Source organism: Betta splendens, chromosome 9 (assembly GCF_900634795.4).
Source record: "Betta splendens chromosome 9, fBetSpl5.4, whole genome shotgun sequence".
Classification (NCBI taxonomy): Eukaryota; Metazoa; Chordata; class Actinopteri; order Anabantiformes; family Osphronemidae; genus Betta; species Betta splendens.
Window position 1 is genome coordinate 8,417,808 of NC_040889.2, and position 14,445 is coordinate 8,432,252.

At 40.6% G+C, this 14,445-nt stretch overlaps 2 protein-coding genes across 10 annotated transcripts in view; both read right to left on the reverse strand.

Annotated features, from left to right (window-relative positions):
- Positions 1-1,073: 1,073 nt before the first annotated feature.
- On the reverse strand, positions 1,074-12,505 carry cpsf6 (cleavage and polyadenylation specific factor 6). 2 transcript variants are annotated; one of them, XM_029162065.3, is made up of 11 exons: positions 12,358-12,505; positions 11,046-11,255; positions 10,847-10,950; positions 10,544-10,689; positions 10,203-10,379; positions 9,273-9,380; positions 8,243-8,741; positions 8,043-8,158; positions 7,790-7,943; positions 7,371-7,568; positions 1,074-3,151 (listed from the first exon to the last, which is right to left on the reverse strand). In XM_029162065.3, exons 1-10 carry the CDS (start codon positions 12,415-12,417, stop codon positions 7,382-7,384), a joined length of 1,761 nt encoding a protein of 586 aa, XP_029017898.1. In that variant the 5' UTR covers positions 12,418-12,505; the 3' UTR covers positions 1,074-3,151; positions 7,371-7,381. The 2 variants fall into 2 exon arrangements, with proteins under 2 accessions (XP_029017898.1, XP_040928228.1); XM_041072294.2 differs by lacking the exon at positions 9,273-9,380.
- Positions 12,506-12,846: 341 nt separating this feature from the next.
- cacna2d4a (calcium channel, voltage-dependent, alpha 2/delta subunit 4a) overlaps positions 12,847-14,445 on the reverse strand; it is a 57,150-nt gene continuing 55,551 nt past the window's right edge. For all 8 annotated transcript variants that reach the window (XM_055511117.1, XM_055511118.1, XM_055511119.1 and 5 more), the window contains one exon: positions 12,847-14,423. In XM_055511117.1, the coding sequence (XP_055367092.1) occupies positions 14,331-14,423 (93 nt within the window). In that variant the 3' untranslated portion in view covers positions 12,847-14,330. The remainder of the gene's footprint in view (positions 14,424-14,445) is intronic.

Below are 14,445 nucleotides of genomic sequence, written 5' to 3' on the forward strand. Positions count from 1 at the left end.
AGAGCTGATTTCAATAGGGACAAAAGTTATTCCATGTTATTGTACCACTGTGATGGTAAGAGAACAACTCCAGCTCTTTTCTCCTTGTCCCTGCATATTGGTTAGGGAAACCCCATAGCTTTACTAACAAACTGAATGCACATCTATGTTTATTTATGTGGCTTACAAAATTGTTCTACTATTGGGCTCATGGTCCAGTTCAAAGTGGAGAGAACAGATCACTGAGAGCTGGAACCGCAGAGCTGGAGCCTGGAGTAAAAGTCCACCCATGCTCTGACACGAAGAAACGCAGAACCAGCACAGACTCATAGGTGGAGAACAGAGGGACATCGGGCTGGTGACGGATACATTCATGTGTGTGGGGAACCTGGGGCCCAGTGTCTGGTCATGTAGTGTCAGTGCTGCCTGCTGCCAGCAGAGGGCGCCACGTGCACAAGGCCCTGTCTCCAGCCCTGGAGCTGAGGCTGTTTGCACAAAGTCCTCATGAAACTCCAACGACACAGACAGAAAGGCCAAGAGCCGAGTCAGTGCAGATAATGATTGACAGCTCACATCATTACACAATATTATGCTAAATCTTCTCTTCAACATTTATTGTGATAGCGAGTCAACAATTATGAAGCTGAAGTTATTCTACACAAACTTCAGTGTAGAATCAGTGTGATTTTTGTGATCAGACTGTTGCACATCGATAACTAGACAAGTAGCACGGTGCTGTTCACTCTCCTCCACCTGAGCCTGGTTCTGATGGAGGTTCCTTCCTTTAAATCAGGTCTTGTTTGTTTTTGTCCTTGTCAAACTGGGTTATTAGAGGCTTGGAACCCTTTAGGTACTGCACGTTGTCATGTCTTATTCTCCACTGACACATTTGAGCCATACTTCTTTTGACCCCGTGCTCTGAACAGGTGACAGTCTATGTTTCAACCTGTTCTCCCACAGCTTAATTATCCTAGTTATATTTTCATTACTTGAAACCGTGTTTTGTGTTTAGCTGCTCTTGTATGACATGTATCATTACAGGAAAGACACTTTACTCATTTATCAATATAATGAACAAAAAAACTGCACATGTATTAATTGGTTTACATTGGTTTCTTTATTTACACAATCCGTTTGTAGAAGCCTCTAAAACGTGGGAGAGAAATTATGTACAAAACTGGAATTAACCAAAGCAAATTATACTAAAATATTTTTTTATTTGAATGAAATGTGGCTTGATAAATAAGCTACGAAATATAACACTATTTAAAACTTAACATTAAATATTTTTGTTGCAGGCTTAATACATTTTCAACCAGAAAGAAAAGCCTAACATTAGCAAAATACTTTTCAACTTCATGAACACTCAATAACTCCTAGGATTAAAATTTGAGATGCTGAAATGTATGCGCCCAAAATCTGATAAACCGTATTGTTCCCAGGTGGAATATCCACTACAACTCTAGATGTACATCCTAGGGCACGTTATATTGGTGTATTCTCCATGCTTGGCCGCATTTGAAAGTTTCTTACCTGCTGTCAAAGAAAATTACATGTAAAAAAAATGTACAAAGTCAGATTAAATTTAAAAACATTAAAGACCAATGACTATTTAAATCATATGGCCTTGCGCCTTTTAATGACCAAAGGCTGGCTTTGACCTTCGACACGCTCTATCTGAGCTCACAGTTAGTTCTATTATTATTTTGAAAACACAAGACACTTGAACATGTTTCATGAGGTAGTGCTGGTCTGACTTGATGCAGACAGGTTTCTTCTGGACTGGATGGTTTCTTCTAATGCAGTGATGCCGACCTGCAAACACTTACCTTCAAACTGTAGAGAGACATCACGACAAGCCAACAACAAACTATGTTTTAGGAAACTTCAGAAAAACAGCAGTGTCCCCCAATTTTTAACACAGATTTCTGTTGAATCAGTTAACATTTAGTTGTTATTCCATAACTTCTCGGGTTCATGGTTCAATATTTTCACCACATATTAGGAAAACATTAGTTTGAACTGTAATTAGAGGATGGTCATGCAGATTTGACCCAGCATGACACAAGATCAATTAACAAGTAAAACAATACGATTCAACAGGACAAAGACAAACTTAAACAAAAGGGAAAAAAAAGACTTAGTGTTATTGAACTGATAATTCATTAATGGTCATTTAACGTTTTAGAAACACCAGTGACACAATGTGGAATGTCTAATTCTTTACCTTAACTGGCCTGTGGTTAATTTTCAAAACCATACATTACCCAACTAGGTCGAGAAGTATAAAACTCAATTACAAGTTAACATTCAAAGATTCAGTTTGCTGAAAACTATTAAGTTTATATATTCAATGCTTAAACAAAAGTGTATCCCATATGTCTTTTTATCTGTTTAACCTTTAAAGCTGTACACACCCACCCTCCCTATCAAGGCACACTGTATATTCATCCATCATTTTCTTACCAAAAGCAGAACAAAGTCTTTCAAATGCAAAGTCAATGTAAGAAAAATATAAAATATACATTCAATATTAAAGATTAACATGTAGAGAATTCACCAAATGCAGAACGTACCTCAGTAAACATTTTTTTATTACAACATCTAGTTTTTAATCAAAAGCAGAGACATTTACAAACATACTAACAATGAAAATAGAGAACGGGAAGAAGGGGAGGGGGAGAAGAGAAAACATCAAACATGTACCCTATAAAAACTGATCTCTAAACTGAGTGTACACAGTATAGCAAGCCAGGTATTTAAAAAAAGCTAACAAATAGGTTGTAATGTTTGTGTCTTCTGAGGGTTGTGCGGGCCATTTTATTGTTTCTTTGCAAAACAAACATCACACATACTCATACTCATATCAAATAAAACATCATAAAAATAAAAGAGCTGTTTGGAAAGTTTCTTTTCTTTCATCTTTAGTTACCATGAGTATAGATGCTTGAATAACATAGCCTTACACAGGTCAGGGCCTTCCATCTACTGCTGTCAATCAGGCAGACAAGATGAACAGACAGAAGTATGGGTGGAGGAGGAGAGAGATGGAGGGGTGGAGGAGGAGGTGCTTGCGAATCCTGCCCGGTCATGCGGTGTGGGGAGGTGGTGGTGGTGGTGGTGCACTGAAAGCGTTCCTCCTTTTGCTTCCATCCATCCTTGATCCCGTTAGCTGAAAGGTGTCAAAACGAAGGGTGGAGTTTGGTTTCGAGGCAGCCCAACAATAAAACCCCCCTTCCCCTCATCATTCAACCTCTAGGCTATACATACATAGAGCTCCCCAGGGCTGGGTTCAGTTCACAATCACTGAGTCACAAGGCTGGAGATTAGTAGAAAGGGCATTTAGCAAACGCATTGTAGTGAGAAAATGGTCCGTCACAGAGACAGAACTAAGAATATAAATAGAAAAAGTTGAATGGGAGAAAAAAAACAAAAACAAACTCAGGCGACTTAACTGCCCCCAACCCTGGCAATAACTGTTCATCCTGCACTGATGCAAATATATTGATTCACACATATGGTAACATTTTCATGAAGACAGACAGGCAATGGCGCTCATATATAAAACTGCATCAAAGTCAAAAGACGGACAAATTTATACGCTTACCTAAGGAGCATAGCTCACTGAAGCTAAAAGCTTTTTTAATGAAATTGACTAAACTCATCAGACAGTGTGTGACAACACTTAACTCTGGTCCCTTTAGGTTGTATTGCTGGAAACTCAACGTACACTTTATGTGCAAAGTTTTCAAAACTATTCTTACCCGTGTCCACTACAACATAAAAAAAAACAATACAAAACAGGTGGTGTTAATGTGAGTAATCAATGAAGGTTTAGATAAGCATTTTGCTAATAAAGCCTGTACACATTTTATGGACGGAAGATTGTAGTTTGGACTAATTAAGCAATGATACAACAGAACAGTACAGACACAAAACTACAGAAGAAGGCTGCATGCTATTGGATCAGACACAGCAGGAATCAATTCAACTGCATCCTACATCAAGTATCGTGGCAACTGGACGTCTTTCTTAAGAGTCGAGTTCAACGCCTAAGAAGAAAGAGGTTGTGTTGAAGTAAACTCTTAAGAAAGACATCCTATCAAGTCAACCTCGTGGTGATAATTAAAAAAAAGGCATTTGACCATCAGCGATTTCTTTCCTTATTCAAAAATCATTTTAACCACAAGGCAAGATATTTTACACAGCAATTATTTTACACAGTCCTTCAAATTTTGATGTGTATATTGCTTAAAAGGCTGGGGATTCTCATTACAACGCCCCAGCACCACATAGAAGCACTATTACCACCAGAATAGCCTCACTTAACAGGCACCAGGTGAAATGGTTACATAGTTCAAAAATTAAAAGGTTCATACAAACGACACTTTTTGCTGTGGAAGGAATTTTGGTTTACATAGAGCTGCCATGGCCATGAAGTCAACACAGTAGTTGAACTCAAGAAAACGCAACGCTGGTCACATTTTAAAAAAAGGGAACTGGCCTGAAGAGAGTTGTTTAAGTTCCGTCAATGGTCAAGTTACATTCAAGTCTGCCATCAAATATGGGCAATATTGTCGACCCTACTGCACGTTCATTATAGAAAATTAGCTCGAAAAACACATTTAAATCTGTCGTAGTGTGTACAGTGTGTAAATGAGCCAAACCAGGATCAGGCAATGTTAAACATTCAGAGGAAGCAAACCTTTAATTTATCATTATAAAACCCCTTAGGGTATTTTTATATATTTACACTCCAATGAACCTGTTTACAACAAATAGGGTGTTCACTGAAAGGCATGTGATTACCTTGATGTAACTACACCTACACTCAATACATAATCTATTTCTGCCACGAGATTCCCTTTGACCCTGGTTTGACATGAGCAGATAGGCTTGTTTTAAAAAGACACACACCTGCATTCTGATTCTGTGCAAACAAGAGAGAAATATCAGCCTGGTGGGAATACTGTGCATTCCCGTTTCTGGCAGTCAATACTTGGACGCAAACTGATCATGGTCAGATGGAAAATGGACATATTTGGGCTTACATTAATTTTGCCCACTTCCTTTTAATCATATTTTAAAAACATACTTGTGGATACATACGCAAAAGTTACATATTAAACGTTTACAGGCCTTGTGCCTTCTGAGAACCTCTTATTTGAGACAAGCACCTGCAGCTGCTACCGCTCAAACCAATGCAGGTAAGGGGGTTTTACCTGGCGACACTATGAAAATAGAGAAATAAGAGAGAGGGCGCATAAGAAAAAATAAATCTATTTCTATTTAAGAGGTTCCCAGTGGGCACAACATCTCCTTGAAACCTTAAATATGTATAGAAGAAATCAAGGTAACAGGTCAGATTAAGTCAGCTACTGTTGACAGCTAAACTCCACACTCAGACACGTGACACATTACCCAAACAGTTACGTTACAATTATTTGATGTGGGATTTGCCTGTTTTCAGACATCAGAATATCCAGAGCAACACCACCCCAGGTAATATTTCTCAGCATGGAAATCAGAGACCAAACTGATAATGTACAGAGGAAGTTTCCCGCTCTGTCGACACACCTCTATCAAAACAATAGCACATTAGTGAATGGATGTCATTTTAAATAGAAATATTATTTAGGGTGATATATGCTGCACAGAGATTCTGAAGGTCCAGTGTAACCCCTGGTCTGCTCTACAAATATATACAAAAAATATATACTCAATATATACAAAATGCTAAAAAAACATCTCTTGGCCCTCGCACTAACAACACAAATTTTTAAATTTTAGCTGTAGTTCCAACGCATCACAAAATATGATGCACTTGCAGAGGAAACACAAATACAGTATTACAAAAGTATATCAATATTTACCTCTAGTAAATATGAAAGTATAATCTTAGTGGGTGTTCAGCTACAAGTGTATAAAAGCTAGAGTCAAGTAGGTTTTACTAAATACATCTACATCTCATCTCTAACATGACTAAACATCTAAAAAGGGCCATGAAAAGACATAATGAGCCACAATACTGACAGACCGGCAATACTGACTTTTACCATTAAACTGCAGCCTAAACGCTATTTATTGAACATGTAGGTCATATAAAAACAATATAGATTATTACCATCCATCAGTCAATAGCAAATCCAATAGGTTTGATCATGAATTTACAGTACTGATTTTAAATCACGGACAGCAGCTGTCCACATGCACACGCTCAGATTTACTTCAAGCTTTTTAAAGTGCACCTCAAAGTCTTAAACTGGAGGTACAGTAGCTCGAAAATAAGCAACACAGGTCTAGAAAACATTCATCTGTAAAATGCCATAAAACATAACTAACATGCAAATGTGACTAATATTCTCAATGTATTATCCAAACGTCATCAGATAAAGACGAGAACTTGACATGACAACTTTTAAGTGAAACGGATCAAAGGCACACATTACTATGAATACAACATTTACAAGTGAATGTGTAAATTTTATTCTAAAAATGAAATAGATCTGGAAAGGCCACAAAATGCAACATCTACATTAAGTACTGTAAAAATGATGAGGACATACTCTGATTTCTATAGCCGGAATATTACTCCAATGACAAACCCTGTCAGCAGGTAAAACACTCTCCAATAAGCTGCAAGCTAAAAGGCAAAGAATCTCCATACCCAAGCTAGAAAAATATCTGAGCCACTGGCTACAGCCGCTAAGAAAACACAATTCTGACGTGACTGAAAAAGTAGTTTACATAAATAATCAGTACAGCGAAACACAGCACTTAACAGTTTGATTTAAGTGTAACACATTTTAAATCTGTATGTTGTTATGCAATTTATTCAGCACATAAAACAAAGGCAGTGAATTTTGTAGACCAGACAGTAAACCGAATGCAATTCCAAATTATTCTCCAGTAATTTTCCACGCATGTTTAAATTTCTAGGAGGAACCACAGCATTTGTACAACTCATACAAACTCCCTAAGCATAGAACAACACAACAATTACAGCAAGTGCATTGTCTGACAAGCAATATTCAAAACAACATTGTGAGAATTGGAGGTAAAACCTACCTTGCACTTACCTGAAACCATTGAGTTTAAAAGCCTTCTCTTCGCTTACCTTGTCTGTCCTCATCATTACATTTTTCAAATTTAAATTGAATAGTTCCCTAAATTTGACCATCTGATGTTAGATGTGAGTAATTTGGGATGTGGATTGAGGCCGAATGTCATAACAGAAGAAGAAAAGCAACCAAAGAGAACAAGGCAAAACTCAGGGATGTTTTCTTCTTCTTCTTCTGGCAGGTTGAAACCTTTAGTCCAGGTCCAAGACAAAGGTAGGGAAAGAAACACAGCTTGTGACAGGCAGAAGGGGAACTAAAGGCTGTACATACCTCTCGTACACCTAGCGGTGTCTATACTCCCTCTCTCTCTCGCGTTCCCGGTCTCTGTCACGGTCCCTCTCGCGGTGGCGGTCCCGCTCCCTGCTGCGCTCGCGGTAATAGTCTTCATGCCTGTCCCGACTGCGGGACTTGTGGCGTCTGCTTTTTTCCCTGGAGCGGCTGTGGTCACGCTCCCTGGAGCGCTCTCGCCTGGCAGAGACAAAGTAGCATCATTAGGCTGTTAAGACTTTAAATAGCATATCTATCGGGGCCAAATCCCATTTATAAATGGTACCATAGGACATGGTCCTTTTGATACTGGAGACAAAAAAAATGGATACAACTGCAACTAACAAAACTCTGGGCCAAATTCCAGTTTTACTGCACTTTATTACCTTATCTAACTGTTACTTCAGTAAATACACGCTTACCTGGAAGCAGAGCCGTAGCTTTTAGACTCAATGCCATGGAGACAGTCTTGCAAGGAACTGATAAGGACCTTACAACGGTCGTCTGCAGATACTTTGGACTGTTTAATCAGACTGATGGCTGTCACCAGAGTCTCTATAGCGCTGCCATAATCCGCTAAAAGGGCAACAAAAGGATGTGTTAAATTTTAATTTGGTCACAGTGATGTTCAAGCAACCAACAGGTATAGATGCACTATATATTAGTATGAGTTACCTGCACTGGCATCAGACACAGCCCTGGATATGGCACTGGAGGAGATGGCCCTATTCCTGTTCATGATCTCCTCAAACTCTGCCTCACTCAGAGGGGTCCGAGAGGCCTCCATCTCCCTGCAAACAGACAAATTAATAAGCCACAACTTATGTTATAAAAGATCACGGATTACAAGTTTAACTGTATTGCATAATTCTTACCGGCCTCCAGGACCATAGTCTCCTCTTTCATATGGTGGTGGGCGTCCATATGGGTCGTTGGGACCAGGGGGCCCTCTGCTGTCGTTGGGGGGCATGTTATTGTTGCCAGGTGGAGGGAAGAAGGCAGGGTTGACATGGGGGGCTGGTGGTGGTCCACCTGGTGGAGGACCAGGCATGTGTGGAGGTGGAGCCAAAGCCATAGGGGGTCCTATGGGACCTGGGGGACGAGGAGGGAAAGGTCCCGGAGGTGGCGGGCCCTGTTGAGGAGGTGGGGGACCGGGTGGAGGGCCATAACCAGGAGGAGGGGGGCCGGGGGGCAATGGACCCATTGGTGGCTGGCCAAATTGACCAGGGAAGAGAACAGGGGGAGGAGGTCTGTCACCACGATTTGGAGGGCCAGCAAGAGGTGGGGGAAGGCCTTGGCCAGGAGGTAGCGGACCTGGGGGCCCGGGAGGACCAGGTGGACCAGGAGGGGGACGTGGGGGACCCTGCATTCCACCTATAACACACACACAAGTGACAAAATGCAAATGCACTTGAGATACAAAAGCTTTTAATCAATGGTCTTTCATGCACGTTCCAGCGGATGCGCACCACAACATTTTTGAGTATGATGGAAGAATGTGAGAAAATTAGTTTAAAGCAAAACAGACAAAAAAATCCCCTTGAATAACCCAAATGGAATGAAGTGGCACAGCTGTTTTCCGAGGCTCTAGTTAAGCAGTCGGGAGGTTGCTACTTGTGTCCCTTCTATGTAAGCACAGAAGAAGTTCCAAGCAACAATGGGTACATATGGGTTCTGCATTGGCCTTCAGAGAAACCCAATATCTATTCTGAATCTTCTACAGTACAGGATGTTTCCAAGTCATTATTTGACTAAATTACCTCCCTATTTGCTTGAGGATGTTGTTTTCCAGATTTTGAAATTTATTCAGCTGTTTTAAGTACCGTCAACGTTAAGTCTCAAAGACACAACTATCAAAGAGTTAGGTTAAAAAGGCAATCGATCAAATCAGTGGAGGTGTTTCACCTCTTCCATGCCAGCTCCCGTTCCTGCCCCCCGGCGGGAAGGGACTGAAACTCATATCCATCAGAGGGCCATCTTGGTGCCTAATCACATCAGGTCTCATCCCCGAGCCTAATGGGGAAGAAAGCAAACCAATCACAAGTCTTCCCATCATAAGCTTCTGCTTACTGAAGGCCATTTATAACCCAGCAGCACGGGGCACCAGCCACTAAGCAAAACTAGAGACTCAAAAAGGTTGGAGGACGGCAAGACACAAAAAATGCGGGGAAAAAAAAACGAGAGGCTCACAACTTCATTCTTCTCTACTACAAGTGTAAGGCGGCCAATCCAAGTTGAAGGGTGGCAGATAGCCAAGCACAGCTTTGAACAAACTGCTTGTCAAGAAATGGTGGTGGCAACTGTCAGCAAGCAGAGAACTGGAGCAAAGGAAGGACCGTTTGTTCGAATGGTAGTCAGGAGGCCCCTAACAAAATAAAGAAAGCAGGAGAGCACATGCAAAAGGCAGAGCCCTGCTAGAAGATTAAATGAGAGATCCTTCCCTGGTGACAAACTACCAAAGAAAAAAACTTCATGCGGGTGTGAGTAGCAGCAAAGCTTTCAAGGCATATTTCAGTGCTGTTTTAGAATGCTGCACTGCCATGTCACGGCCTTATAATGCATCCATCCATCAAATGTCCTAATGTGTTCACCATGAACTCTTGTTTGTTGTTGAAAGGTACTTCACCAATTATGAGGCAATGAGGTGATTTACAATAAATAGCTGACCAGATCTAATTCTAAACTATGAATTTTAGTTTTAATATTGCAATAACATAACTGAACATTTAAATGATATGTGTAAATTTAAAGTTATAAGGAACATCAAGGTTGCCCTTGAACTGTCAAGGACATTGTCTCTATCCCGGTGAATCATACACCTGTTAATTTACTAACCGGGGAAATGTGGCGGTGGCCCCCCAGGACCGACAGGTCCAGGAAACCTGTCTCCTCCAGGGCCAGGTGGCCCAGGGAACCTGCCTTTGCCTCGACCTCCCATGGGGAAACCTCCACGTGGTCCTGCTCCAGGAGGACCGGCTTTACCTTCCCCAGACATCTGGCCTGACTGAGCACCTGTGAAATAGACAAAGACCACTTAATATGTAGGAAAAAATACTAAATATGCATGATACTTGTATCAACACATCCTAGGCTGTATTGCCTGGTCACTCTTGCTATTCATGCTTCTTCATCTAATAGAATCTAACTCTAAAGCCCAGCACACTTGACCTACTTACTTTTGCGGGACTGCATCTCAAACTGGCTAAGGGACTGCTTGTTGCATGGCGTGACAATGGGATTCTGACCATGCAGTTCCCTCTTTGACAAGAGCTCCATTAACTTCCTGGATGATGCCTCTGAGCCCACACAAACCAGAGCAAACCTGAGACAGACATGCAGGACACAAACATACAGAGCTTGTTCAGATTTCCCATGACCCGTGGGTCATGTAAATAATGTGACTCAATATTAGGAAGGCAAATGTCCATTTGCCTGTGGTTTTGTACAATCTCTCATGTAACACACATATCTGTACTCACCCTTTGGACTGGCCATTGGCTCTGTTTTCAAAGAACTTGATCTCCAGCACGTCTGTGATGCCTATAGACCGAATAGCTTCTGTCAGGTCTTCATCTGTTGTCCACTGCAACACAGGAGAGAATATTTATTACATTCCTGTGATTAAAGTCATCTCATGTCAACATTCATAAATGTATGAGAACTCAAATGCCTGCCCACCCATGTGAGATTTCCTATGTACAATGCAATCCTTTTTCCCGTGTAGGTGTACACCACATTTGGTGGGGCACTCTTTCCACCCTCCGTGCCACCAGGCGCAGGTAGCGTGTCCAAGTAGTCTCGATCTTCTGGAGCGTCGCCATTATTAGCTGATGGTGACATTACATCGTCGTACAGATCGATCTGATCATGAACTGGGTAGTCGGCCTCCTGTGATTCAAATTAGCAAATTAATCAGAAGAGTTTTCACACTTGATGCAACTACACAGTGACCTTTAATAGCCAAATGTGTAAAATCATAAATGAATAACACATTTTCATCCTCCCATCATTATTAACAGCGTGCAGTGGGATGGTAGAAAACCAACACTGAATGTTTTTATCGTTACCCATGTAACGTTAACTGTGTAACAGGAAAAACAGGTTGCTCGAGGCTTTTTAAAAAATTTATTGATAAAAATACCGACACACCTACTTAAGCAGTATGGAATGCTGCCTGTTTTAAACCAGACGTTATAAAAAGGGCAATGAATTGCTATTCATAATCAGTAAGAGTAAAACCAATTGTTTTAAATCGAAAACATCAATAGATTCAGCACAACATGCGCACACGAATCCAAACCAGGTGTAAAACTTTATTACTGAACGTAGCGACGTTACCAAGACGTGAATAAATCATTGACCCTAAATATTCTACAAATAGCCTCCATCCCACATGAGTTTAAAAAGCTTTAATGTATTGAGGAAGGGTCGTGTGCAGGGACATAAGAACACCTAGCAAACACGTAAAGACTACATGCTACAAGCTAACACTGGGAAGCTAGGAAATAAAATATCCTGTTTAGCGTCTCTTTATGTAAAAGATCGTATTAAACCTGAGATTTTACAATAACTTAGCCCAACTTTACGGTTTCGTCTATCGTGCTAATGCTAAGTAGCTACGCGAACGAAACTGCGTTTGTTGGAGCCGCTAACCCGCCACTGGGGCCGAGGCCCGGGGCTCCGGCTGCACAAAACAATGCAAGCGGCTGCGTCGATTGTGTGCACACACAGAAATAAAACACGTTTCTGCACAGCGACCACAACACGGTGCACCACCACGTCTCAGTAAACAACAGCACAAACGCGGCATTCCCACTCGTTGGGGAGGACTGAGGCTGCGGACTACTACCTGCTGCGCGTGGGAAACAGGGCCTGCGTGCGCGTGAGGCTAGTCCAGCCATTAAAGCACGGCGCGCTTCGTCCACGTCAAAAGCACAACAACCTCCATTTATACTTCAAAACCAAGTTAACCCGAACGCAATTTAAATACCTGGCTGAATTCCTCCTCTACGTCGGCGTAGATATCGATATGATCGACACCGTCCGCCATTTTCCTCAGACCCGTCGCTCTCAGCTGCCGGAGCAGAGCAGCACTGAGCCACAAACAATGACGGCAAAGGGAAGGAGGGAGGGAGTGATTGGCTAAGCAGCGCCCCCTGCCGGTGCCTGTGGCAGCGCTCCCTGCCGGTGACTATGACTAGCCGTTTTGACGTTTTATTTTTATTTTTAACTGACTATCCATGATTGCATTCTATATATCTAAAACATCATTTAGACTAGTCGACATTACATTGTGATTGGTCGAAATTATAATTAAAGATACCCGCAACTGTATTCTGACAAGGAAGAATTACCGTTCAAGATATCTACAATTACATTTCGACAAATATAAAAAGAATAGTTGACAGAGTAAAGCTAACACTGCTTCTGTTGTCCACATTAATGTAAGAATTACACACAAAACAACGGACACGTAAAGTAAAAAAATCCATATAATTTAATTTTACCTTGTACAAATCATGGCTTTAGTCAGTCAACAAACAACGTGAATATTGAAATCCCACAACATACAGAACATTGTATTGCAAAAGTGGAATCAAAAACAAAATGCAATAATCAAATGAAGTGAATGACTCCAGAAAGAACATACTGCAGTGATGTGCACCAGATAACAGTGGATTTTTACTTCATAAAAAGGCAAAACTTGAGGCAATTTTGTCATCAGTATTAGTTTAACTTAAAACATGCTGTGTAAGATTATGAAAGTGTGTTTAGAAAAAAAAGATAACTGACTAAAACAATTCAAATATAAAATGCACAAGCAAATGTATACAAAAATACCTTATGCAATTAGATTTACACTCTTCATTTACAGTGGAATTACATAATCCTCAACATGACACATGTTTAACAATGAAAGTATTACTACATTTCTTTATCTTTAGTGCTTTCCTTCTTTTATCATGACATCGTGGTTTTTTATGGCCCCAGAAAGGTGTTTGAAAAAGTGCCTTGGAAATAAATTAAAACTGATTTACAATTAAATGCTTTAGGCCCTCAAACATTTACAGTAAGTGCAAACACTTGTTAGTGGTCATGTATATGCATTTTCATACTGTTAGCAGACACATTTTATAACTTTAATCTATCATTGTTTTATCCATGCTGATTCTAGACCTGAGCATTTTGGTTTCCACATGCCCAGACAAGCAGAAAACATAACTCTAATAGTATGCACAAACACAAAGACAAACAGAAAGGTAGACAAACATCTTTTAAAGAACTGTTACAATAACAAATCTGGGTTCAAACAGTGAGGTCCTGGAACAGTTGACAATTGCCATTCTTCAGAATTTCTATTTGTTTAAATTCTATAGAACCTCATTGTGATTATATTTTGTGTGCAATGGCTCCTACCTTTAAAACGTCAGTGGCTTGTCTTCAGCTTTAGAGTGTTAGGAGCTAAAACTCTGTGCATGATAAAGCGGGGAGTGTTTGAGTACAGGTGTGCATGCTCGCAGCCACATATACAATATGCATGTGTGTCTATGAAGCTTAGCTCAATGTAACAACAGGAAGGAGAAGCAGCTTTGTTGAGTTGCATTCAGTGACCTATAATGCCTTTTATATCAATGTACATCAAAGCCACCACTAGGCAGCCCTTCAATGCATTTTAATTTTGAGATGCAAAGGGATGTGTGAACTAATAAAAAAGTATCCATGGCAACAGTCCGCTTTCACTCTTTCTAGTTTTTAATTGAGACCATGTCCAGCGGTTCATAAATGAATGCTCAAAAACCACATCAAATGCTCATGAGAGACTGGGTTGAGATTTCATAATGAAAAAAATGGTTAAAATTTGTCAGATTTAAAAGAAAAAAAAACTCCTGAGGTTTCCTTATACATTTTTTGCTTTATTCCAGTCTCTTCATTCATGTGAGAATGGGTGAAGCAGTCAAGTCATCAGGAGACGAGTGTGGAGAATATGACACAGATGAAGAAGAGAGGTGCTGAAAGAGACATGAAGGAAGCTCCTCCGCAGTCATCAGCATTTTCCTACAGGAATTAAACAGATGCC

Excerpts from the sequence above, each read along its gene's own strand:
- cpsf6 (XM_029162065.3), bottom strand. The coding sequence starts at position 12,417 with ATGGCGGACGGTGTCGATCATATCGATATCTACGCCGACGTAGAGGAG. Across the intron at positions 10,951-11,045 it reads ACATAGGAAATCTCACATGG|TGGACAACAGATGAAGACCT; the intron begins GTGGGCAGGCAT and ends CCTGTGTTGCAG. Across the intron at positions 7,569-7,789 it reads AGCTACGGCTCTGCTTCCAG|GCGAGAGCGCTCCAGGGAGC; the intron begins GTAAGCGTGTAT and ends TGTCTCTGCCAG.